Source organism: Rutidosis leptorrhynchoides, chromosome 2 (assembly GCF_046630445.1).
Source record: "Rutidosis leptorrhynchoides isolate AG116_Rl617_1_P2 chromosome 2, CSIRO_AGI_Rlap_v1, whole genome shotgun sequence".
NCBI classification, from domain to species: Eukaryota; Viridiplantae; Streptophyta; class Magnoliopsida; order Asterales; family Asteraceae; genus Rutidosis; species Rutidosis leptorrhynchoides.
This window is the reverse complement of record NC_092334.1, coordinates 554,488,964-554,516,405: the sequence shown is the minus strand read 5'-3', so window position 1 is coordinate 554,516,405 and position 27,442 is coordinate 554,488,964. Positions and strand designations below refer to the sequence as shown.

The following is a 27,442-nucleotide window of genomic DNA, read 5'->3' as shown; positions in this document are numbered from 1 at the left end:
AAAAATTGGAGTGCATAAAAAAACTTTTAAATATAAACATGAACCGTTAGGTATTACTAATAGAATAAAATTGGAGGTTCATAACATTAAATAACAATTGATATGAAATTAATAATTATTTATTAACTATTATAATAAAGATATGTAACACCACCAAGAGTAATAAACGTTATAAATTTTTCAATAACTGTTATCTTTTTATTTTTCTTAATTTAAATTTAGTTATAAACATTCATTCATAATAAGTAAAATTTATATATCATAAATTATATGATTAGTTTCAATCTTTTCATTTGCCTTATCACAATTTTATCATAAATTTAAAATTAAGCTATGATATAAATAATAACAATAGTTTCAAACTTTTAATTTTTCATATTTACATTGATAATATCGTTGCGATATATATATATATATATATATATATATATATATATATATATATATATACATTTTTGTATAATTATAATTATAATTATCTATGGAAATTAATTAAATAAGCATGATTTATATATTTACATGGATAAAAACATTACACCTATAATAATCATACTTATACTTATATAAATTATAACAAAAATGTAATAATAATAAAAATAATCATAATTATTATGAATCATAATCGTAATCATATTCATAATTATAATTATTAATAATTATTTATATAAATTAATTAAATAAACATTATCTTATATTTACATGTATAAGAAACGTTACATCTATAATAATCATAATTAAATTAAATTATAACTAAAATATATTAATAATAAAAATAATTATCGTAATCACATTCATAATTATAATTATGAATTATAATCATAATCACAATAATAATAATAATCATAATCTTAATTAGTAATCATATAAGTTATACAAATATACAATATAATAATCATAATATCATAATATTAACATTAATAAAGAGAAGCTTCGTGTAACGACCCAACTTCATTTATACAAAAACACGCCTTAAAATTTTTTTTTAGCAGACCATCTGGACGGCGTCCAGTTGTGAAGGGCAGGACGGCGTCCAATAGATCTGGACGGCATTCAAATGAACTACCAGGGACTGTCCCAGTAGTCCAATTTAAGCAGACGAAAAATCCGCTTCCCGACACTTTTTCACGAAACCAATTATCACAACACTTTATAAAAAGTAAAACTAAGAAGTTTTCACAAATAAACCGAGTTTTACATCAACGGGCCCACAATGACCCGTTTTACGAATTCCGTTCAATATACAAGTATCGACCATAAGAGTTTAAATTCCAAACGACACCTAGAGCATGGTGTTTGGGGTTAAACTACCCACATCTTGGTCAAACTTCAAAAGCTAAACTTCCAAAAGCGTCCCCTATCCAAAGTAAAGCGGGAGGCCACTATTCCAAACGAATACCCTTTCCCTTGTCCGCGCCGGAGCCTAAAAAGAGTAAACAACGAGAGGGTAAGCAAAACGCTTAGTGAGTGCAATAATTATACATACACATATATAACCCATCTATTTGCAATCGCACCCACCAAATACCTCATACGAGTTTATAACCCAAATAGCATGCCATCAAACTCATAATGCTAACAATTCGTACACTATCACAACACCTCATTAGCATATACTCAACACAATATATATATATATATATATATATATATATATATATATATATATATATATTTTTTTTTTTTTTTTTTTTTTTTGAAAAGCAAGCAGTATATTCACTAAAAACCAAAACGAGTACTATATATATATATATATATATATATATATATATATATATATATATATATATATATATATAGTATGCTAAACAATAATCAACAAACACAATATGGTTAACCATAACGTTATGGTGCTACTGGCTCGTGGTTCACACCATACGTAATGCTATGACGCTATCGGCTCCTTGGTTCACGCCACTACGCATTTGAGTCATACTCCTTTATAGTGCTACCGGCTCGTGGTTCACACTTTGGCGCTACCGGCTCGTGGTTCACGCCTCGTTTTATAGTGCTACCGGCTCGTGGCTCACACTTGATGCTACCGGCTCGTGGTTCACATCATGACACTCGTCACATACATGCTATGGTACTACCGGCTCGTTGGTTCATACCATAACATTCACAAATAAATACGCCATATACATATACGCATAATTATTCCACTCACCTTAACGCCTTCGGTGAATGATAACTCGAGCTAGCAACCTTCAACGTAACGCCCCTATTACATTATGCACATAATCAATCATACGATCAAGTTGGTCAACCAACTCATTCACCATTCTAATGTCATTTTGACCCATGGTGCAATTTCGTCCCATTACACTCTTAATCATAATATTAGGTCAACTTCGCCAAAACCCCTAACACTAGCCAATTATGGTCTTAATACACTTTTTAACACAAGGTTATCGTATTTTCACACTCATTAAACAACCTAGGTCATCAAAGACTTATTTGACCCACTTCAAGGTTAACACACCCATTTGGGTCATCAACATACCCAAATAATACCCACTTACTAAATCTCTAGGTGTGCTAGTAATCAACTAACCAATTTAAGACTCATAAGCTCATCTATCATTTCAAAATCCTAAGTTAGTCATCTTTGAGTCCTCATGACCCATCTTATCCAAAAAAAAACCCCTAAACCGCTAACAAATGGGTTCTATGTTCATCTCTAACCCAAACCCTAACCCTTAAGCAACTTAAAATAAGGAAATTAAGGTTAAGACTTACCACCACAATCACCACGTAGCTAGAGACTAGATGAACAACTTTAAAACTTGCACTTTAACCCGAAACACGCTTCTTCCTTCCTTGATTGAGCTCTCTCACTCTAGAAACCTTCTCTCTCACTAGAATTAAAGTGGAAAGGAAGTGGTGGTTGGAAAAGGAGTAATGGCACTTTATGAACTGATCTTGTGGCCTTTAACTCGTCTAATAAGTGAAATTACCAAAAAGCCCCTTTAAAACATCTAAAATAAGACAGCTGGCCCGTCAGACCATTTGGACGGCGTCTAGTCTTTCACAATTGGACGGCGTCCCACACTTCTGGACGACGTCCCATACAACTGGAAACAGGATCTTACACTTCGGACGAATCGATCCAACATGGAGTCAAACACGTTTCTTCTTGCCTTGTCCGCGTTTTACAATATTTTGAAATTGGTGCTTCTTCGATACCTATAAAAATAAACAAACATATATTATATTTAGTATATATATATATATACACACACACACACACACACACACACACACATATATATATATATATATATATATATATATATATATATATATATATATATATATATATTCGGATATATATCATTTCTTCTTTTTTCATCTTAAAAAAATCGAGGAATACAATATTAGTAATATAGTGTGCTCTTTTGTATGATTGATATGGAAATATGGAATGGAGATGACATATTTATAAGCTAAAAAAATAGCTTACATTACTTAGAAGATGAAATGTTTATATATTTATTGATTATTAATTACTTAAAATTTATTTATATCATTTTTAATTAATATGGTTTTTTTTTTTCCCATAATAATTTTTAACCTTTTTTACCAGGCTATTAGATTGTATGGGTAAATTTTATTGAGTTAACCGTATTTAATACACCATATTTATAATTCCGGAATTCAATTCTTATTTTTGACCATTTATAAGTAACTAATTAGCCGAGATGGCAAATTTAGGCTACCAAGTCTATTGCCACCAATACGACCAAGGTTTGACTGTACGCTCCTTCTTCCTATAATTAATTACTCGTAATAGACTTTAGCTTCCTTTTTTTTTTTTGTAATAATTGTACAAATAATAATAATATATATAATTACTTTTTACAGATAATTTTTTCCAACTTCTCTTTTTTTTTTCTTCCCTATATTACAATAGTTTTTAATGTACAAATTTAAAAGATTTATCACACATATATAAAAGTATAATCGTAAAATTTAAACTAAAATATTTGCAGCTTTCCGTCTCAATTTAATAGTCAAGTTTTTCATTTTGACATGACCTTACTATTAGTCTACTTTTATAAATAAATAAATATTAATAATACGGTGAGTTCTTTTTGCAATTACATCATGCATGTAAAATAAAAATATATGTAAAAAGTAAAATTGTAAAGATAAAAAAGATACATGTGATAATTATGTGAACTATTAAGTTAGGACGAATGAACCATCAATTATCCATATATACGTATTATCATAAACTACTAAAGGAGGTTTAATATATACTCCCTCCGTCCCAGATTAATTGTCCCCAGACAAAAAACACACAGTTTTAGGAAATCACACTAACTTTATTTCTCCACCAATGAAATATCTTCTCTCTCCAGATCCACCAATGAAATATCTCCTTTCCTTTCTATTTATGGAAGTAGACAATTAATTTGGGACATCTCAAAATGGAATACTGGACAATAATTTAGGGACGGAGGGAGTACGTGTTATCATAAACTACTAAAGGAGGTTTAATGTATATAGGAGAAGCATTTATATGTGTAATCTGCTACTGTAACAATATTTAAATTATCGAACGAAATTATTTCTCACATCAACGTGCGAGCTTTAGTTTACTCGTTGTAACTATAAAAATATTTGAGATGATTATTGTTACACGTATTTGTTGTTGTATTTTCTTATGTAATGGTTACAATATTTTTTTAGTTTTTATTATATTTTAAAATTCAAATTTTAATTTTTTTCTTCAAAACGACACAATTTTTATTAACTAAAGGAGCTAGAGAAAATACAAGAACTTACAAAGAATATTGGAGTCTTGCAACCACTTCGTAAAGATATCTATCTACCCGTTTAATGTAAAAAATATGAATACAAAAGTACAAACTAAAAATAAATGGATATAATAAATAAATGAATAATTTCACTTACACACTAATAGGTAACCAAAAATATATCGTTTGCTTTAGTATATGGGTCAAAATGACACTTTATTTTTCCTCTAAATTTAAAGTTTTATATCCGATTTATTTTCACTACAACAAATTAACCACTTGGTCACATATTTTTACACATTTTTCTAAAAGTGTAAACTTTTTATTAAATTCGTCACATTTATAAATGTGTGTTACGTGTATAATTATAATTATACTTTCACATATAAAATTGTTAAAAAAAAATGTTCACACTTATGACTTTATGAGTGTGTAACAAAGCAAATTTAATCACATCTAGATGTATGAGTAATTTTTTACACCTCATTTCTTCACGTAAGAGAAGGCGTGAACAAATTTAGTGAGACAAATTATACTTATTCTTAAGTGTGATTATATTTATGATTGTACACGCTTATAAGTGTGTACTTTTTTTTGGATATTAGTTTGGGATCACCCAGAGGGACTAAACCATCGACGCGTTCATCTTTCGTAGTTGCATAACCCGCCCCCAACTACTATCTTGGAGGAAACCCAGACCAATTCGAGGGCATGGCCAGTAGAAACCCCCCTCTCCGCTGCCTCCGCACTAAACGAAAGGCGGCCTAGTAAGATACTTCAGGTCAGGGTTAACATTGATTGCAATGTTGCAGTTCAGCGGAATCGAACTCATGACCTCTCGTTAAGAGGATCAGACCACTACCAGTTGAGCTATAACTCAATGTAATACAATTTTCACGCGTATAAATGTAATACAATTACACACATTTATAATTGTGTAGAACTTAATAAAAAAGTTCATGCTTTTAAAAAGCGTGTAAAATATGTGACGAGATAGACAAATTTATTGTGGTGTTTTACGAGTATAAGACCAATCCCATCCGTCTCGCCCTCACATCCGCCCTCTACCTTGCCCTCGAGGGCTCCAATATCATTCTCGTGCTCTCCCTCCGTCCCCAATTTCTCTTTCCTCCCTCGCCCTCGTTGATTTCTTTTTCACGACATTATTGAGGACGGATAGTGGAGAGAGTGTGCATGTTTGAATTTTATGTATAGCATAGACTCTTGTAACTTAATTTATTTAATTGATTTTGTGGGGTATGTGATGGCCTGATGGGGAGGGAGTATGTTATGGATATTAGTGGTGTAAGATGAGGAGTAAGTGGGGAGAAAATGAAGAGAAATCTGATGTGACATTAATGTAGCATTCTGTCATAGAAAAGAAGGATGTCATAGATGGGAATAATGTAATAACTTTGTAAAAGTTGGTAGAACTTCAATAGTTCAGTCGGTTAAGATGTATTAAATATTTAAAGAAATATGTTGTGGTTATAGGTATTTTGACTAACCATCTACAAAGAAAAGTGGACCCGTTAACCATATTTGTACACACAACATCATCAAATTAAGTTAATCGTTAAACCAACTAACCCATATATTTTAAAGCAAATGAATTCTTCTTAGATTAAGATTAGTTATAAAAAAAATTAGCGTAAAATATTACTCCACCCGTCCTACCAAAAATGTTCATATTACTATTATAGTATGTCCATTTAGAGTGTACACATTATATTGCATTTCAACCGATCAAAAGATGTTATTCGTGAGAGAGGAGATTTTCGATTGTGAAAAATGAAGTTAGTAGGATTTCATTCTGTATGGAAAAATGTAAGTGGACACTTGTAATAAGAAGCGATAATAGTGTAGACACTAGCGAATTTATGATGAAATCTCAATGGGGTCCTAAATTTTTTTTTTAAGTTAATTATATTTGAAGGGTACTTTAGTGGTTGTTTACTTTCAAAAACTCATAAATTTTAAAAATTTATGGGGTCCCGTAGTTAAATTTAGTGGTGTCATATACAATTTGAAGTGTACTTCGTATTATTTCTTATTTTTTTAAATAGTGGGGACATAGGACCCCACTTGAAATGCCTTGGCCTCGCCACTGATTGTAGATATCGCTGTTCAAATGATGATAATCGTTGAAATAAATGATCTGTTCGCCGTTGAAAACAATAATTTTTAGATATCTATTTAATTGACCATTACCATATAAGTAATTAATGAGATCCAGAGAGATCACAAATTAGTCATGTTTGTTTACCAAATTAAGGGGTTCGTAGCTAAACCTAATTTTAAAACACAACCATATATATAACATCAGTATTACACTAGAATCACAACTGACCTTACTCGAACTTACGTGGCTTCTTCACTGTCTAAACGTAGCGCTTCTTGGAGGTATCATCCTGCAAGTACTATGCGTCGTAAGACCTCTAAGAGAGTTCTATGGAATATTGGAATGAGTAAGTAAAATGGTGATTCTGTAAGAAAGAAACAATGGTGACAATAAAAAGTTACAGTAACTTCCTATGGTCATTTAAGTTTAATTGCTTTAATTTGTGAAAAATATCATGAAGGCAGTTCTTAAGTTTCAGGGTTGGTTTCGAATAGTCTTCCATTTCTTAAGTGAACTAAGGGAAGATCATGACACTATGACCCGACTATATAAACAAGTAGTTGGTGTCCTTAATTAATGGTCTAGTTACCGCACACTTATTACAATCAGTACTTTTAGCCGTTTAGGGTTCACAAAATGTACGTCCTTAATCACTTGTTTAGGTTGTTACTGTTTTATATATATTTTTGTCATGCATACGAAAGAGGGAATAACACAAGAAGTACAATGATACTAATACTATAGATACAGTCGAGTACAATTATACACAGATAGAATTAGTTTTCATAAACTAAAAAAGAAAAAAATGACCGAGAGATGGAATTAAAGAGTCGTGCAAAACCAACAAAAGTGACTGCTTATCCACAACCCTAAACCAACCCACTTTCCTATAAAAACTTCATCTACACTTTGTGTTTAATTTCTGACTTAATCTGCATCTTATTAAGTATAGTATTACACCTTTTTTGACTCAGTTTTATGGAGGATACGGCGGCCGGTGGATCTAGCGATTACGCAAGAACTTGTCCAAGAGGCCACTGGAGACCTGCTGAAGATGAAAAGCTTCGACAACTTGTTCAACGATATGGCCCCCAAAACTGGAATTCTATTGCTGACAAGCTTCAAGGTAGATCAGGTATATATCGATCGTAGATATCATCTTTGATCGTTCATTCATCGATCGATCATCATATGTTTTGACAGGCATATTTTAGTTTTAGTTAATCGGTTAGTTGAATTTTCAACCTTTTTCTTGCAAAACTATTTTTTTTATGCTAAAATAACGATTACTATTTGTATATATGATCCACCTAAATTTATTGTCCCTAACAACCTCGACAGTAGTCTGGTGACGGAGACTTGAAAATCTCCAGTGGAGATCAATTCTCATAACCCGCAACTTTGGGCAGCTGCTTTTAAAAACAAATTTTAAAAAATCCAATACTTACAGGGTAATTAATTAAGGATGTTAATTTTGTTCTTGTATGTTTAATCATATGTTAAATTTTTTTTTTTTTTTTTTTTTTTTTTTTGTTTTTTGCTTTTGATCCTTTTAAGAATTGATGGCTAGTATTTTTTATGAATTTATATGCCTTCACTAAGACCTTTATTTATCAGATTAAACATTTTTTCACATGTAGATAACCATATACGGAGTATAAATTATGTACTTATTCCGATCCTAATCGATAAAAGCTTTATTATTAGAGTTAAAAATCTAGTGAAACACATGTTTGATCTCATATAAAATTTCTAGTAAGAAACTAACAGCAAAAGAACAAAACTACACATGATTACATATAGAATTTTGGATTGGTACCCCCAGTCAACCCTTATATACTAGTTTGCAACGGTATCAACAAAGTTACATCTAATACATAATTCTGTGTAAAATTAAGAGTGAATATTTGCTATAACTAATTGGAGTATGTAATTCATATAATATACATGCAGGAAAGAGTTGCAGATTGAGATGGTTTAATCAACTAGATCCTAGAATCAACCGAAGGCCATTTACGGAAGATGAAGAAGAAAGGTTATTGGCAGCTCATCGTTTACACGGTAACAAATGGGCTCTCATCTCACGGTTATTCCCCGGTCGAACGGATAATGCAGTCAAGAATCATTGGCATGTTATTATGGCAAGAAAACAAAGGGAAAGATCCAAAATATTTGATGACAAATCAACAAGATACCAAGATGATTTACATAGTTTTGGTCATGTTGTCCACCAACGACGCTTGAGCGCTGATGAATATTCTAGATCGAAATATCTTAATTTTGACAACGACGATAAAGAAAAGATTAACTCGTGGAGTTTTGTAAGACCGGCAACAATGTTAGCAAGCAAAAGATCATCTTCCATGGATTTTAGTCATGGAAAACAACATGGTAACAATCATGCACAAGTTTCGAGTAGTTCATTGGGCATTCGAAATTATTGTGGAGGATATAGAGTCGATCAAACTTACAAGATGATTACATATTCAAGTTCGATGTCAAAGATGAAGACGCGAGAAGTTGGTGATCAAGAAACGAAAATAGACGAAGGTGTAAATCAAAATGATAATGATGTACCGTTCATTGATTTTCTTGGTGTGGGGATTTCTTCTTGATTTACAAGTGCATAAATTATCAGATGTATAGGTTTTCTGGTAGAACTAGCTAGTCTTTAACTAAAATTTATGATAGTCTCTATTTTGTATTGATATCAAACAGATAGTTAAGTTTTTCTGTTCAGGTTATCCACAGAAGGAGAGTATATTTAAACAGATCGATGTAAGTGATCGAACCAGGTTATCGGTCAATGTTTCCAACCATATTCCTTGACCACACAAGATATGCTACTAGTAAGGTTTAAATATAAAATATGACCCAAAGTACTATGCCATGATTTGTAATGCTAGAACGTTACATAACATATATTCCATGCATGCACAATATTAAATTAACTGAGAATTGAATTTGACTAAATGTATCATCAAAGAATTGATGTTGTATTGTAATATATATCTGAGTTATCAATTTATTTATTATGATTGCGTCAAGATTTCTACCTTATTTTATTAATGGAAAATTAAATTATAGTAATAATTAGTTGGCGTATGTAACTGCTTTGAAGAGGACATGAATCTCAACAAAATTGGCCTTCTTAAGTACAAGAAAATCATGTGTCAATGGCATGATGCTGAAAGCTGAACAGAACATGATATTGAACTTAGGAGTTCATATGGTTAAGTTTGTTAATTATTATTATTATATTTTTTGAGTCCTAAATTGGGTAAACTTGATCGAGATAGAAACTTCTACGGGTCGATCATTGTGACACTCATGGTAGCTAGCTTGTCGGAATGGCAACAACTATGATTAATTAAATAGATTTGTGATTGCAATTGAACACGGTAATTGACTTGTGTCAAAACGTGTATATATGGCAGGGACACGCTAACCCACGGTAATTGACTTTCACGTGGATTAATCGTGTATTTTTTTTTTTTTTTTTTTTTTTTTTTTTTTTTTTGTTCTTAGAACAACCGGTGTATATATAGTGCATAGGTTTGAACCTTTCATAAATACAATGTGGAATTTAAATGATTTAAAACTTGTAGAGTTTCAGCTGCTTAAAGCTTTTGTAAATATATGTAGAGTTTGTGGCTTATTGATTATATATACATGTGTGTGTGTTATAATGTATAATGATTTTATTTGTAGAAGATTTTGAATGTTTGTGCTAGTCGATCGAGATGAAACTGAGTGGTGGTGGTTGTGCAGATTTAAGTGTGGGGAGATGGCGATGTCTATCGATGATAGTGGGTTATATATATGCATATATTTCGGTTTAAGTGTTTATATAGTACGAAAAAGGAAATCTATTATATGAAATTTTTCTAAATTACATTGATCACTCTCTATTGTTTTCTCTTCTCAACTTCCTCCTCTCTTTAAATTTTCTACTACATTTCTTTCACACTTTCTCCTAGCAACAATATAATGATAATGACTTATTTATAGTCTAACTCCAACTTATCCACCAAGTTAAGTTGATTACCAAGTTCACATTGGTACCCAAGTTCACCTTAAGTTGATTATCAAGTTCACATTGGTACCCAAGTTCACCTTAGCTACCAATTATTGCACATCTAGAAGATTTACAATTTAGTGTATATGAATTAACTGATTTTAATGAAATAAAATGAAGACTGATGGTTGTATTGAATGATTAAGCTTTTGATACAATTTGAATTGGTTTTCTTACAAGTTACAAGTGTGTTTATATACACCAGATAATGCAACAGCTATTTCTAATCTAAGTTAGGTTCCATGACACCTTTTGGAACCACTTTTACTAAAAAGGAAATGTAGCTGTTTGCTGTGACTTGTGCCCTTTGGATCCCTCTGCATATGAATTCTTGTGACCCTTTCAATTAGGAGATGATGAAGTTGCAGCCTTCTGATCCTAAAGAGTCAAATTACCTAAAAAGGTAATTTGACTATTTTGAATTTTTGTTACTTTTATTCTAACACTCCCCCTCAAGTTGAATACTGGGGTTTCCAATATTCAACTTGCTAAGTACATCACTAAAGAACCTTCCATTGACCGATTTGGTGAGAATATCGGCTAACTGATCTTCTGACCTGATTGATGGTGTGATATAATTTCAGCATCTAATTTTTCTCTGATAAAATGTCTGTCAACTTCAACATGTTTTGTCTTGTCATGTTGGACTGGATTTTCTGAGATGGCAATTGCGGCTTCGTTGTCGCACAATATTTGAACGGCTTCTTTTGGGGGAAACCCAATTTCCATTAGAAGTTTTCTAATCCATAGCGCTTCGACTACTCCCTTTGCTATCCCTCTAAACTCCGATTCAGCACTAGATAAAGAAACGACCTTTTGTTTCTTGCTTTTCCATGCCACTAAGTTTCCTCCAACAATTGAAAAGAAACTAGAAGTTGACTTTCTGTCTCCTTTTTCTCCAGTCCAGCTCGCATCTGTATATATATGTGTTTGCAGATGCTCATTTTTTCTAAATACAACTTCATGACCGGGTGTCCTTTTCAGATATATAATCCTCATTGCAGCTTCTAAATGATGAACCTGTGGTTGGTGCATAAACTGGCTTACAACTCCTACTGCATGTGCTATATCTGATCGAGTGTGAGCAAGATAAATGAGCTTTCCCACTATCCTTTGGTATTGTCCTTTATCTACTATCTCAGCATCATCTTCCATAAATAGCTTTTGATTTGGAATCATTGGAGTTTCTGCTGGTTTACAATCAATCATCCTTGTTTCTGCAAGAAGATCAAGAATATATTTCTTTTGACAGATAAATATTCCCTGTTGGGATCTTAGTACCTCAATCCCCAAGAAGTATTTAAGATTGCCTAAGTCTTTCATTTCAAATTCTTTAAATAAGTTTAATTTTAAGTTAGAAATTTCCTCTTTATCATTTCCAGTTATTATCATATCATCAACATAGATGATTAAGCATGTAATTAACTTTCCTTTTTGTTTAAAAAACAGTGTGTAACATCCCGCCTTTTTCCATTTACTTTCCGTTATACTAATATAAAGTCCGTTATATGTTTATAACATCTCCCGTTGATAAGCGTTTTAACTTATCTCGTTTAGGTAATTCCCGCACCCGAACGAAAGTTGAGGGACTAAACTTGACAAGGGATCAAACCCTTGACTAGGTCAAAGGGTCAACCCCTTTCACCCATTCATTTCCACCTCCATCTCTCTCTCTTTCTCTCTAGCAAGAACACACACTCAAAACCAAATTCATTCAATCATCATCTAAATCCGATCTAGGAGGCTTACAACAAAATAAATTACATATTCGTGATCCTCTCTTCATCCTCTTCATTTTGGTACCAACTTCATCTCGTTTGGGTAACATTTCTAAAACTCTAGATTTCTCTAAATTCGTGTTTTTGACTTGAAATGGTGTTAGTTAGTGTTCATGGCTCATTGTGATGTCGTGTATGTAATTTGTATGCTCGATCTCGTTGTTTTAGTGTAACTAGCATGAACTTGAATTTTGGTGTGTTGTTCTTGAATTTTGGATGATCATATGTTGTTAGATGTTAAAAGTTCATGTTCTAATTGTGTTCCTAGTATCATTAGCTTCATTTTGATGTATAGATTGATTTAAGAAACTTCATAAACGCGATTATTGATTTTGTGAACTTTTGGTTAGGGTTGACAACTCTTAAAACGAACTTTTGATGCGTTGAATGCTTGTTAATGTTATTGATAAGTGTTTAGTTGTGTTACATGTTTCATTACCTTCAAAACGGCATATCATATGTATAAATTGGATTCCCGAAACTTAAATTTCAATTGATAAACTTGAAACTTGAAAATAAACCTCTATTGATCACTTGACGGGATTTCGGTTATAGCATATGATGTTTTTGCTTGATGAAAAGTGCTTAGTTGCGTTCCTTGTCGAAAGAGCTTTCCAATGATATAAAATACATGTTCTAATTGTTTGCGGTTTGTAATTTGGGTTGGTTTGATTGTTGGTTCGTGCATTTAGAGTTGCAGCGAACAGGGCCTGGAAACCAACCAGGACGCCGTCTAGCTTATCGGGACGCCGTCCCAAACTTAAAAACGGGACGCCGTCTAGCTTATCGGGACGCCGTCCCAACCTTAAAAACGGGACGCCGTCTAGCAATTTGGGACGCCGTCCCATTGTGCTAAAACTGGCTGTTACCTTGGTCATTTGACATAAAAATGTTTACTATGCTACGGACCTCCGATTAACATGAAATTTGGCCAACATGCTCATATATGATTATATAACTTAGAAAAATTGTCGGATACCCAACCCGACCCCGTTGACTTTGACTTTGACCAAGTTTGACTTTTAGTCAAACTTAACCAAACAATTATACGATCGTTCCAACATGCTTAGTTACTTGTATCGTGCATGAAACTTGACTAGTTGAGTCACATGCTACATAATCGAGTCGTAACGAGCCATATGACTAATTGAACATCTTGACCTATTGTGTTTACCGTTATTGATACAAACCTATTGTTTAGGTCAAGACTAGCATTGTTCTTTGCACACGTTTACTTGTCGAAGTACTTTACTACTCGTGCACTCAAGGTGAGATCATAGTCCCACTTTTACTCTTTTTGAACTTATATTTGGGATGAGAAAACATAAACGATTCTTTTGAACTAAGTGAACACAAGTACAGGAAAACAAACATTCTACATACGAGTTTAGAACAAAATCCTCAATTCGATTATCATTAGTTACACTTGCCGGGTGTAAGCGAGAACTTATGTTGTATGGATCCATATGGGTTTGACAAACCCTCATTCAAACGGTTCGCTACCGTTTACGAATGAAATATATTTTCGAGAAACAGTGTATGTTCTAGCACTAAGTGATGGGGTTCAATGGAAGGAAACGTTAAGCATTGATAATTGGGTGCTCGTGAAACAAACTTTTGGAATGTATTACTATTATTTCATTGATGCAAATCTTGTGGTTCACTTGTACTTACTTACTTAAACCTATGATTTCACCAACGTTTTTCGTTGACAGATTTCTATGTTTTTCTCAGGTCCTTGAACGATACATGATACATGCTTCCGCTCATTATTTTGATACTTGCATTGGATGTCGAGTATACATGCATACATGGAGCGTCTTTTGGATACTTTTAAATTGTGTCGCATAAGTTTCATTTGTACTTAAAACTTTGTATAGTAACTTGTGGTGGAACTATTCTTGTAAAACTTGAACAACCTTTACATTTGAAATGAATGCGACATATCTTTTGGTCAAACGTTGTTTTAAAGACTTATGACCACGTAACGGGACCTAAGTAGACGGCGCCGTCAATGACGATTTGGTCGGGTCGCTACAGATGGTATCAGAGCGTTGGTTGTAGGGATTTAGAGTTCATTAGTGTCAACCCCGAGTCATAGGGTACATTGATGAGTCTAGACTACAACCGGCATATAGACTTGAAGTAGGAATTACTTGACTACTTGTGCATTTATACTCGAACGCTTCTACTCATATCTACTCTTAGTTCATCTTAATCTCACATTGTTTAATTTGATTGACACGCCACCTTGACTTTATAGAATAATGTCGAATGCACATATGAATCAGGGTAATATAATTTCCGGGATTATATTACGGTGACTCATATGAACGTTCCGACATTATGGCATAAAGAATTTAAGGCGAGTCGAGGAAAAACTTCTCTTTATCTTTATTCTATATCACGGTTAGTATTATTGAGAATACTAATAAATGATATTCTTGTGTCTTGAAGGAACAATGGCTCCTCGTCGTGTACGCCGCAATGAAACTCCCGAACAAGCTCTCGAACGGATGATAGCTACCGCCGTAGATGCGGCCATGGCCGGTCACTCATCCAACAACAATAATAATAACAACCACAACAACCACAACAACAACAACAACAATGGAGCCGAAAACTCAAACGAGGGATGCTCCTATAAAGCTTTCATGGGGTGCAAACCTCACACTTTTGATGGAACCGGGGGACCGGTCGTGCTCACCCGATGGTTTGAGCAAACGGAAGCCGTCTTTAGCATAAGCGGTTGTCGGGACCAAGACAAGGTCAAATACTCCACTCACACCTTCGCCGGTGTCGCTCTTACATGGTGGAATACTTATGTTCAATCGGTGGGTACCGATGAAGCTCATGCCCTCTCTTGGGCCAATCTAAAGGAAAAGATGATTGTTGAATATTTTCCGCGCGAAGAAACCCGAAAGCTTGAGGAAGAACTAAGAGCTTTGAAAGCGGTCGGAAACAATCTTAAAGCTTATAATCAACGCTTCGCTGAACTATCCTTGATGTGTCCTAATCTTGTTAACCCCGAATCTCAAAGGATTGAGCTCTACATGCTCGGTCTTCCAAAAAGCATCAAACAAGGGGTGATGTCATCCAAACCCACTACTCATCAAGCCGCTATGAACATGGCTCGCCAACTAATTGAAACGGTTGACGAAATCGTAATTCCGGCACCTAAGGCCGAGGATAAATCGGGCGGCAACAAAAGAAAGTGGGAACCCTCCCAATCAAGCAACAACAACTTTGCCAAGAAATCTTTCACTTCCGACGGCAAGAAGGGTTATGCCGGGAACCTACCTCTTTGCAACAAATGCAACAAACATCACTTTGGCGAATGTAGTAAGATAATTTGCCACCGGTGCCAAGGAGTTGGTCATAAGGCCAACGATTGTAAAAGTACCACTCCCGTCGCTCGAAAGTGGCCCAATGCACCAAAGACGGGCACTTGTTACGAATGTGGCCAAACGGGTCATTATAGAAATGCATGCCCGAAGAGGAAAGATAACCCCAATACGCGCGGCCGAGCTTTCAACATAAACACCGAGGAAGCCCGGGATGACACTGAACTAGTCACGGGTACGTTTCTTCTCAACAATTCTTATGTCTCTTGCTTATTCGATTCAGGTGCCGATAAATGCTTTGTATCCAAGACTTTGACTCATTCTTTTAGCACTCCACCTCTTCCATTAGATACCACTTATACCATTGAAGTGGCTAACGGGAAACTATTAAGTGCCGACACATATTACCGGGGGTGTACGTTAAACATTTTGGGTAGGGAATTTGAAATTGACTTGATACCCATGGAACTAGGAAGCTTTGATGTAATAATCGGTATGAATTGGTTAGTCAAAACGAAATCTCACATTCTTTGTGATCTTAACGCAATCCGAATTCCTATCGAGAATGGTGAACCTTTGATTGTTTATGGCGATAAGAGTTGCACCAGACTCAACCTCGTTTCGTGCCTTAAAGTTAGAAAACTACTCCGTAAGGGTTGTTTTGCGATCCTTGCTCACGTTAAGAAAGTCGAGTCCGATGAGAAGCACATCGATGATGTGCCAATTGTTAGTGACTTTTCCGATGTATTTCCCGATGAATTGCCGGGTCTTCCACCTCATCGACCGGTAGAATTCCAAATCGATCTTATTCCGGGAGCCGCACCCGTAGCACGTGCCCCGTATAGACTCGCTCCATCCGAAATGCAAGAATTGCAAAGTCAAATCCAAGAACTACTTGATCGAGGTTTTATCCAACCTAGCCATTCACCTTGGGGCGCTCCGATTTTGTTTGTTAAAAAGAAAGACGGATCCCTACGAATGTGCATTGATTATCGTGAACTAAATAAATTGACGGTTAAGAACCGATATCCTCTTCCTCGCATCGATGACCTCTTTGATCAACTACAAGGGTCTTGTGTATATTCGAAAATCGATCTCCGCTCGGGTTATCATCAATTAAGGGTTAAGGGGGAAGATGTCTCCAAAACCGCTTTCCGAACTCGTTATGGTAGTTATGAATTCCTTGTCATGCCATTTGGTCTCACTAACGCACCGGCGGTGTTCATGGATCTTATGAACCGCGTGTGCAAACCGTATCTCGATAAATTCGTTATTGTGTTCATCGATGACATATTGATCTATTCTAAAAATGAAGAAGAGCACGAACAGCATCTCCGACTTGTGCTTGAACTTTTAAGACAAGAACAACTCTATGCCAAATTCTCCAAGTGTGAATTTTGGTTAAAGGAAGTTCAATTTCTTGGTCATGTTGTAAGTGACCAAGGTATTAAAGTCGATCCAACGAAAATCGAAGCCATTAGCAAATGGGAGACTCCTACTACTCCTACTCACATTCGTCAATTTTTGGGTCTCGCCGGGTACTATCGTAGATTCATCGAAAATTTCTCTTTGGTTGCACGTCCTCTAACCGCATTGACTCACAAGGGAAAGAAATTCATTTGGGCGACCGAACATGAATCCGCATTCCAAATCTTGAAAACGAAGCTAACCACCGCTCCTATCTTGTCACTTCCCGAAGGCAATGATGACTTTGTTGTATATTGCGATGCCTCAAAACATGGTTTTGGGTGTGTATTGATGCAACGAACGAAAGTCATTGCTTATGCTTCTCGACAACTCAAAATTCATGAACGAAACTACACGACGCATGATCTCGAACTCGGAGCCGTCGTCTTTGCACTTAAAATGTGGAGACACTATCTTTATGGAACCAAGAGTACTATCTTTACCGACCACAAAAGTCTCCAACACATTTTCGATCAAAAGCAACTAAACATGAGACAACGACGGTGGATCGAAACTTTGAACGATTACGATTGCGAGCTTCGTTACCATCCCGGGAAGGCAAATGTAGTAGCCGATGCCTTAAGTCGAAAAGAAAGAGTGGTGCCTCTTCGTGTCCGAGCCTTAAACATCACCATCCACACAAACCTTAATAGCCAAATTCGGGTAGCCCAAGATGAGGCTCTCAAGGATGAAAACATCTCTCTCGAACACTTGAACGTCCTCACCTCTCGATTCGAAGTTAAAGAAACCGGACTCCGATATTTCGCCGGAAGGATTTGGGTGCCTAGTTATGGGGACCTACGAAGCCTTATTTTAGATGAAGCCCATAAGTCACGATACTCGATTCACCCCGGTGCCAATAAGATGTACCACGACCTTAAACAACTATATTGGTGGCCGAACATCAAAAGGGATGTAGCTACTTATGTTTTCAAGTGTTTGACATGTTCCAAAGTCAAAGCCGAACACCAAAGACCGTCCGGACTACTTCAACAACCCGAGATCCCGCAATGGAAGTGGGAAAGGATAACGATGGATTTTATCACCAAGCTACCAAAAACGACGGGCGGTTATGATACCATTTGGGTTATTGTTGACCGTCTCACCAAATCCGCACACTTCCTTGCCATGAAAGAAACGGACAAAATGGAGAAACTTGCACAACTTTACATTAAGGAGATCATAGCCCGACACGGTGTACCTTTATCGATTATCTCCGACCGAGATGGCCGTTTCGTTTCTAGATTTTGGCGTACATTGCAAGAAGCGTTGGGAACGCGTTTAGACATGAGCACCGCATATCATCCTCAAACCGATGGACAAAGCGAACGTACAATTCAAACCTTAGAGGACATGTTACGAGCTTGCGTGGTTGATTTCGGAAAAGCTTGGGACAAGCACTTACCTCTCGCCGAGTTCTCTTACAACAATAGTTATCACGCGAGTATTAAAGCCGCACCTTTTGAAGCGCTATATGGCCGCAAATGTCGTTCACCTCTTTGTTGGGCCGAGGTAGGCGACGTGCAAATCACCGGACCCGAACTCATTCACGAAACCACCGAGAAAATCGTTCAAATCCGAGATAGGCTTAGGACGGCCCGAAGTCGTCAAAAGAGCTATACCGACAAACGATGCAACGATCTTGAATTTCAAGTCGGTGACCGAGTAATGTTAAAAGTCGCACCTTGGAAGGGTGTAATCTGTTTTGGGAAACGCGGGAAGCTAAATCCGCGGTATATTGGTCCTTTCGAAATCTTGGAGCGTATTGGAACCGTTGCTTATCGTTTAGATCTTCCGCCTCAATTGAACTCCGTTCATCCTACCTTCCATGTATCTAACTTGAAAAAGTGTCTTGCCGAACCCGATATCGTCATCCCTCTCGAGGAACTTACTATTGATGACAAACTTCATTTTGTGGAGGAACCGGTTGAAATTGTGGATACCTCCGTCAAGACATTGAAACAAAGCCGAATCCCGATTGTCAAGGTTCGTTGGAATGCCAAAAGAGGACCCGAGTTTACTTGGGAAAGACAAGATCAAATGCAAAGGAAGTATCCTCATCTATTCGTGAATTCGGAAACGCAAGATCTCGAGGAAGAAACAACGACTACTACGCCTACTTAAATTTCGGGACGAAATTTCTTTTAAGGAGTAGGTAATGTAACATCCCGCCTTTTTCCATTTACTTTCCGTTATACTAATATAAAGTCCGTTATATGTTTATAACATCTCCCGTTGATAAGCGTTTTAACTTATCTCGTTTAGGTAATTCCCGCACCCGAACGAAAGTTGAGGGACTAAACTTGACAAGGGATCAAACCCTTGACTAGGTCAAAGGGTCAACCCCTTTCACCCATTCATTTCCACCTCCATCTCTCTCTCTTTCTCTCTAGCAAGAACACACACTCAAAACCAAATTCATTCAATCATCATCTAAATCCGATCTAGGAGGCTTACAACAAAATAAATTACATATTCGTGATCCTCTCTTCATCCTCTTCATTTTGGTACCAACTTCATCTCGTTTGGGTAACATTTCTAAAACTCTAGATTTCTCTAAATTCGTGTTTTTGACTTGAAATGGTGTTAGTTAGTGTTCATGGCTCATTGTGATGTCGTGTATGTAATTTGTATGCTCGATCTCGTTGTTTTAGTGTAACTAGCATGAACTTGAATTTTGGTGTGTTGTTCTTGAATTTTGGATGATCATATGTTGTTAGATGTTAAAAGTTCATGTTCTAATTGTGTTCCTAGTATCATTAGCTTCATTTTGATGTATAGATTGATTTAAGAAACTTCATAAACGCGATTATTGATTTTGTGAACTTTTGGTTAGGGTTGACAACTCTTAAAATGAACTTTTGATGCGTTGAATGCTTGTTAATGTTATTGATAAGTGTTTAGTTGTGTTACATGTTTCATTACCTTCAAAACGGCATATCATATGTATAAATTGGATTCCCGAAACTTAAATTTCAATTGATAAACTTGAAACTTGAAAATAAACCTCTATTGATCACTTGACGGGATTTCGGTTATAGCATATGATGTTTTTGCTTGATGAAAAGTGCTTAGTTGCGTTCCTTGTCGAAAGAGCTTTCCAATGATATAAAATACATGTTCTAATTGTTTGCGGTTTGTAATTTGGGTTGGTTTGATTGTTGGTTCGTGCATTTAGAGTTGCAGCGAACAGGGCCTGGAAACCAACCAGGACGCCGTCTAGCTTATCGGGACGCCGTCCCAAACTTAAAAACGGGACGCCGTCTAGCTTATCGGGACGCCGTCCCAACCTTAAAAACGGGACGCCGTCTAGCAATTTGGGACGCCGTCCCATTGTGCTAAAACTGGCTGTTACCTTGGTCATTTGACATAAAAATGTTTACTATGCTACGGACCTCCGATTAACATGAAATTTGGCCAACATGCTCATATATGATTATATAACTTAGAAAAATTGTCGGATACCCAACCCGACCCCGTTGACTTTGACTTTGACCAAGTTTGACTTTTAGTCAAACTTAACCAAACAATTATACGATCGTTCCAACATGCTTAGTTACTTGTATCGTGCATGAAACTTGACTAGTTGAGTCACATGCTACATAATCGAGTCGTAACGAGCCATAGGACTAATTGAACATCTTGACCTATTGTGTTTACCGTTATTGATACAAACCTATTGTTTAGGTCAAGACTAGCATTGTTCTTTGCACACGTTTACTTGTCGAAGTACTTTACTACTCGTGCACTCAAGGTGAGATCATAGTCCCACTTTTACTCTTTTTGAACTTATATTTGGGATGAGAAAACATAAACGATTCTTTTGAACTAAGTGAACACAAGTACAGGAAAACAAACATTCTACATACGAGTTTAGAACAAAATCCTCAATTCGATTATCATTAGTTACACTTGCCGGGTGTAAGCGAGAACTTATGTTGTATGGATCCATATGGGTTTGACAAACCCTCATTCAAACGGTTCGCTACCGTTTACGAATGAAATATATTTTCGAGAAACAGTGTATGTTCTAGCACTAAGTGATGGGGTTCAATGGAAGGAAACGTTAAGCATTGATAATTGGGTGCTCGTGAAACAAACTTTTGGAATGTATTACTATTATTTCATTGATGCAAATCTTGTGGTTCACTTGTACTTACTTACTTAAACCTATGATTTCACCAACGTTTTTCGTTGACAGATTTCTATGTTTTTCTCAGGTCCTTGAACGATACATGATACATGCTTCCGCTCATTATTTTGATACTTGCATTGGATGTCGAGTATACATGCATACATGGAGCGTCTTTTGGATACTTTTAAATTGTGTCGCATAAGTTTCATTTGTACTTAAAACTTTGTATCGTAACTTGTGGTGGAACTATTCTTGTAAAACTTGAACAACCTTTACATTTGAAATGAATGCGACATATCTTTTGGTCAAACGTTGTTTTAAAGACTTATGACCACGTAACGGGACCTAAGTAGACGGCGCCGTCAATGACGATTTGGTCGGGTCGCTACACAGTGTGTGATCAGAATTACTTTGTTTAAAATCATATTTTTTCATAAATAATGTAAATCTCCCAAACCAAGCCCGTGGGGATTGTTTTAATCCATATAATGATTTTTTAAGTCGACACACTTCCCCATCATTGAAGTTTCCTGTAAATCCTGGTGGGGCTTCCATGTAAACTTCTTCTTTTAACTCGCCATGAAGAAACGCATTCTTTACATCAAATTGGTGAAGTGGTCAATCTTCATTTGCGGCAATAGAGAATAGAACCTGGATAGTGTCAATTTTAGCAACAGGGGAAAATGTCTCGGAGTAATCTATCCCATAGGTTTGAGTGTATCCCTTTGCAACAAGACGAGCTTTGTATCTTTCGACGGTGCCATCTGGTTTACGTTTTATTGTGAATACCCATCAGCATCCTACAGGTGTTTTTCCCTCGGAAATAACACATCTTTCCCATGTGTTATTCTTCTTAAGTGCTCCTATTTCTTCTTCCATAGCCATCTTCCATTTTTCAGATTTCATAGCTTGTTCAACAGTGCTTGGAATCTCTTCGGAATATAAGGCAGAGTTGAATTTTTGTGCTTCACTTGATAGGTTTCCTTGTGCTATATTAGCAATAGGATACCTTGATCGTTGGTTTTCCTTTTCTGGAGAGTATCTTTTAGGTGGAACACCTCTGTTAATTCTCTGTGGTAAAACATATTTTTCTGATGATTCAGCGGAAGTTGAACTATTTTGTTCAACTTGTTCATTACTTGTGGGTGTTTCATTTGGTTCAATGTTTGGTGATTCGGGATCAAGGTTTGGTGATTCGGGATTAGGGGTTGGTGATTCAGGATCAGGGTTTGATGATTCAGGATTTATTTGGATATTGTCGGGATTCGATGTTTGAGTGTTACCAGGTTTAGTTATCCAGGTTATCCAAATGAGAGTGTCATTATCCTCTTTCTCCCCCTCACTCGTGAGTTGAGTATTGTAAAAATATTCAGTTTCTATAAAGTCACAGTTCATTGCAGTGAAGACATGACGTTTTCTAGGACTGTAACACCGATACCCCTTTTGGTTTATGCCGTAACCAACCATAACACATTTTTTGGCACACTGATCAAGTTTGGTACGTTTAGTTTTTGGAGTGTGAACAAAGACAGAGCACCCAAAAATTTGTGGTTCAATGTTTAATGAATTTGGTAGAGTGTGGAATTGAGATAGAGTATCCCTAGGAGTTTTTGTGCCCAAAATCTTAGTAGGTAATCGATTGATAAGTAAGTAGCGGAAGCAAGAGCTTCGGGCCAAAAACTTTTCAGAACTTTAGATTCAATTAATAAAGCTCTCGTCATCTCCAAGACTAACCGATTTTTCAGCTCGGCTACTCCATTTTGTTCGGGAGTGTGGGCACACGATTTTTGATGAATAATTCGGTTGTTTTCGCAAAAGGTTTTCATTGAGGTGTTAACATATTCCCCCCCCCCCATTATCGGATCTTAAGACTTGTATATTTGTATTAAACTGAGTTTGAACCATTTTATAAAAAAGACGGAATTTTTCAAATACTTCAGATTTATGGGTTAAAAAATAAATCCAGGTCATTCGGGTGTGGTCATCAATAAATAGGACAAAGTATCGTATGTTTTTTTCCCCATTAACCGGAGCTGGACCCCATACATCAGAATGAATTAATGAAAAAGGTACACTTGTTCTAGAATTACTAGATTTAAACGTACTACGATGACTTTTGGCCAGAATACAAGTTTCACAATTTAAAACAACATTTGACGGAAATAAACTAGGAAATAAAGCATGTAAATATCCGGCTGACGAGTGACCCAATCTCCTATGCCATAACCAGGCTTCTCTCGTAGGTGTTCCATGAGCAATTGACACAGTGCCTTGTTGAGAAACCTCGTCAACATAGTATAACCCCCCTTTTTCAGTGCCACGCCCAATCAACAGTCCTGTCCGAATGTCCTGCAAGATGCAGAAAGTCGGATACATCAGGACTTTACAGTTTAATTCTTTTGTAACATGACTTACCGATAACAGCTTATGAGATAAAGCTGGAATATATAGACAATTAGGTAATTTAATAGTTGGTGAAATTTTAATAGTCCCACCATTTTTAACTTGAACAATTTCACCGTTAGCCGTTTGAATTTTGTTTTTCCTAGGGTTTGTTTTAAAAATTTTGTCTTTTTCGTCAAATTTCATAGTATCCGTTGCGCCACAATCTAATATCCAAGATTTAGTTTTAAAAGTATTTGAGACAACGTTGGCCTCGGGCGGATCTTTTTGTGTTTTCGCTAAAACGGAGTATTTGTTTTGACACAAAATAGGTCCGGGCTTTGTTTGCACATTATTATTAATTTTGGTTATAGTCTTGGGCCCAATCTTAGATTCTGAAGTGTATGGCCCATTTATAATTTTAGTCTGATCATGGTTTTTTATTTTGGAAAAGGTCCAATTTGTATTAGTGGGCTTACCCATACCCACCTTTGGCCCGTTATAATGATCAGGTGTCTTGTTTGACACACCATTTGACTAACGAATTTTTGGGATATCCCCACAGTTAATCCTAACCGTCCCTTTATTTTTCCCCTCTTCCCATGAACCTCGACCTGTTCATCTTTCTTTTTCCCATATGATTTACTCGTTTTACTAACCCTACAATTAACCCTAGATTCCTTTATATCTCCTATATCAGAAAATAAAGTGATAAAGGGTTTTAAGGGTGTACCAATCGATTCAGTTGTGGTAGTTGCAATTCCACTTAAGCCGTGGTCCATGGTGGTGGTGGTTTCCTCAGCCGCTACTGCCATTGCTCCTTTGCATTTGCTTGGCTTTGTCCACCACTCTGGATATCCTTTGATCTCGAAACACTGATCAATCGTATGCTTCGATTTCCCACACCTTGTACATTTAAATTTTGATTTGTCTATTCTTGGTGGAAACCCACTCCGGTGGGTTTTGGTTAGATGAACAGAGGCTTCCTTGACATCGTTTGCAACTAAACTGGTTGCAATCCCATGATTGGTTGAGGAGTCGTTTTGTGATAACCCTAAAATTTTTTGATGGGTTGCTTCCTTTCGTACAGCAGCATACGCTTCCTCTGCCGTTGGCAATGGAGTTAATTTGAGCAATTCTCTCTTGATAGTGTCGTGCTTTCGATCCAATGCCTTTAAAAACTGAAAAAGTTTGTTTTCAGCTCGAATTTTGTTGTATTTGTTGATATCTGCAGCATTTTACATTAGATTTGGGTCTCGAGTTTCGAGCTCACCCCAAATCCCTTGCATTTGGATCCAAAGCTCTTCAAAAGTGGAATTGCTTTGTTTCATCTCTGTTGCTTTGACATATAAATCATAAGTTTGCAGTTTATCAGAACCACTACTATAAGTGATGATCAATGCTTCCCACAATAGCCTGGCTGTTGAGAAAGAAGTGAGATTGCTAGCCAAATTTGGTTCAATATTTTGTATTAACCATGAAAAAACAATGAGATCCTCTTGTTCCCAATGTTCATATTTTTTGTTGTTTGAATTAGGCGGGTTTAAGGTTAGATGAGCAAGGAGGGCCTTGGATTTACCTCCAATGGCAACCCTCATCATTCTAGACCATAATGCATAGTTTGAACTATTCAAACTTATGCCAATTTTCAACGTGTCTGATATTTTTGGTTGCTGGAAATTCACACTATTTTTCAACAGGTCAGCTAGCTGACTTGTTAAATCGTTTATTTGACTTATGTGGGTTGATTGTATTGAAGGTGGGGATTGGCTGCCTTCGTTATTCGACATGGTGGCCAACTAAAAAACGGTAAATGATGAGGCTTAACGATGGGTGTAATGATCCAAGATCTACACCATCAGCTCTGATACCATGATTTTAATGAAATAAAATGAAGACTGATCGTTGTATTGAATGATTAAGCTTTTGATACAATTTGAATTGGTTTTTTTACAAGTTACAAGTGTGTTTATATACACCAGATAATGCAACAGCTATTTCTAATCTAAGTTAGGTTCCATGACACCTTTTGGAACCACTTTTACTAAAAAGTAAATGTAGCTATTTGCTGTGACTTGTGCCCATTGGATCCATCTGCATATGAATTCTTGTGACCCTTTCAATTAGGAGATGATGAAGTTGCAGCCTTCTGATCCTAAAGAGTCAAATTACCTAAAAAGGTAATTTGACTATTTTGACTTTTTGTTACTTTTATTCTAACATTAACATCCAACAAATCCTCCCTTAATTCAAATTTTGTCAATCTTAGTTGTTGGAGTATGATACAAACACAAAGCTAACGGAAGCATATTCAAAACATTACAAAATCATACTCTTCCAAGGACCCATATACAAAACTTTTAGCAAACAAAATATAAAATCGAACAAGAGAAGGTTAGATTACAACCTTTGTAGTTCCTTGAATCCTTTCGAAGATCCTTGCGGTGAACCCAAATGAGAGTTCCTTTAAACTGTAGACACCCAAAGTTCCAACCTTGCTCGATCTACACCTTCTGCTTATCGGATCTTTTCTTCTTCCTTTGAAGATCACCAAAACCGAACCCCAATTTGGATCTCAAGTATTTTGGTTACTTGAATATGAGAGAAAAGATGTGGAATAGTTTGAGATGAGATTAGTTGAAATGCACACTCTACTAGTTGCATTTATTGGTTAAATAAAAAGCAAGCATGCTTTTACCTTTCCCGTGTGAGGTGGAGTGTAAGATTGATTAAACCAAACATGTCTAGATACAATGTATCTAGGTTACTTACACTTTATTTAATTAATTACTAGTTAAACAATTTTTAACTAATTAATTAAATAAATCTCAAACTTATATAATTTATTAAACCATTATCAAATGTTCAATAAATTAATTCCCGATTAGAAGGTAGATCAAACAATTTGCGATTGGCCTTTGCGTGAGACCGAATAGGATAAATGGACTTTATATTAATTAATGTCATGGGCATACCTTGGGAATATATGTACCACGGTCAAAATTAGCCAACCCGAGAACATATTTCCAACATTAGTATCACTGGCGTAGACGCTTCTTCGACGACAACTTTAAAAATCCACATCTTCATGTCGCTGACATTATCTTTAACTCAGTACAAGAGATAATAATGTTTCCACGTCAAACATTGTCTAAACAAACAATCAAATTTAAAAGAACCATATTCCACCATAAAGAGCAGGGGCGGACCTATATACAAGTGAGTGGTAGCACGGGACACCACTGATATACGCGATGTAGTTGAAAATTTTTGGGGATTTTAACTAGTGACACCAGTGGACAGTGTAAATTTTTTAATGTGACACCACTAAAATAAGTCATCTAGTAGAAAATGTTTTGGGTCTTTTTCCAGTGAC

The 27,442-nt window shown here is 35.9% G+C and overlaps 2 protein-coding genes across 2 annotated transcripts; one reads left to right on the top strand and one right to left on the bottom strand.

The window, feature by feature from the left end:
• The first annotated feature begins 7,808 nt into the window (after positions 1 to 7,808).
• Positions 7,809 to 9,497, top strand: LOC139889698 (transcription factor MYB52-like). Its single transcript, XM_071872633.1, has 2 exons — positions 7,809 to 8,017; positions 8,836 to 9,497. The coding sequence occupies exons 1-2, from the start codon at positions 7,861 to 7,863 to the stop codon at positions 9,495 to 9,497; spliced, it is 819 nt and encodes a 272-aa protein (XP_071728734.1). The 5' UTR covers positions 7,809 to 7,860.
• Positions 9,498 to 22,476: 12,979 nt separating this feature from the next.
• Positions 22,477 to 25,856, bottom strand: LOC139889697 (uncharacterized). The gene is made up of 5 exons (XM_071872632.1): positions 25,340 to 25,856; positions 24,597 to 25,294; positions 24,100 to 24,492; positions 23,885 to 24,033; positions 22,477 to 23,284 (listed from the first exon to the last, which is right to left on the bottom strand). Exons 1-5 carry the CDS (start codon positions 25,854 to 25,856, stop codon positions 22,477 to 22,479), a joined length of 2,565 nt encoding a protein of 854 aa, XP_071728733.1.
• Between the last annotated feature and the right edge of the window lie 1,586 nt (positions 25,857 to 27,442).

Excerpts from the sequence above, each read along its gene's own strand:
- LOC139889698 (XM_071872633.1), top strand. The coding sequence starts at position 7,861 with ATGGAGGATACGGCGGCCGGTGGATCTAGCGATTACGCAAGAACTTGT. Across the intron at positions 8,018-8,835 it reads CAAGCTTCAAGGTAGATCAG|GAAAGAGTTGCAGATTGAGA; the intron begins GTATATATCGAT and ends ATATACATGCAG.
- LOC139889697 (XM_071872632.1), bottom strand. The coding sequence starts at position 25,856 with ATGTCGAATAACGAAGGCAGCCAATCCCCACCTTCAATACAATCAACC. Across the intron at positions 24,493-24,596 it reads AAAAATTCGTTAGTCAAATG|ACTAAAATTATAAATGGGCC; the intron begins GTGTGTCAAACA and ends AACCATGATCAG. Across the intron at positions 23,285-23,884 it reads CATAGGAGATTGGGTCACTC|GGATACTCTATCTCAATTCC; the intron begins GTCAGCCGGATA and ends AAAAACTCCTAG.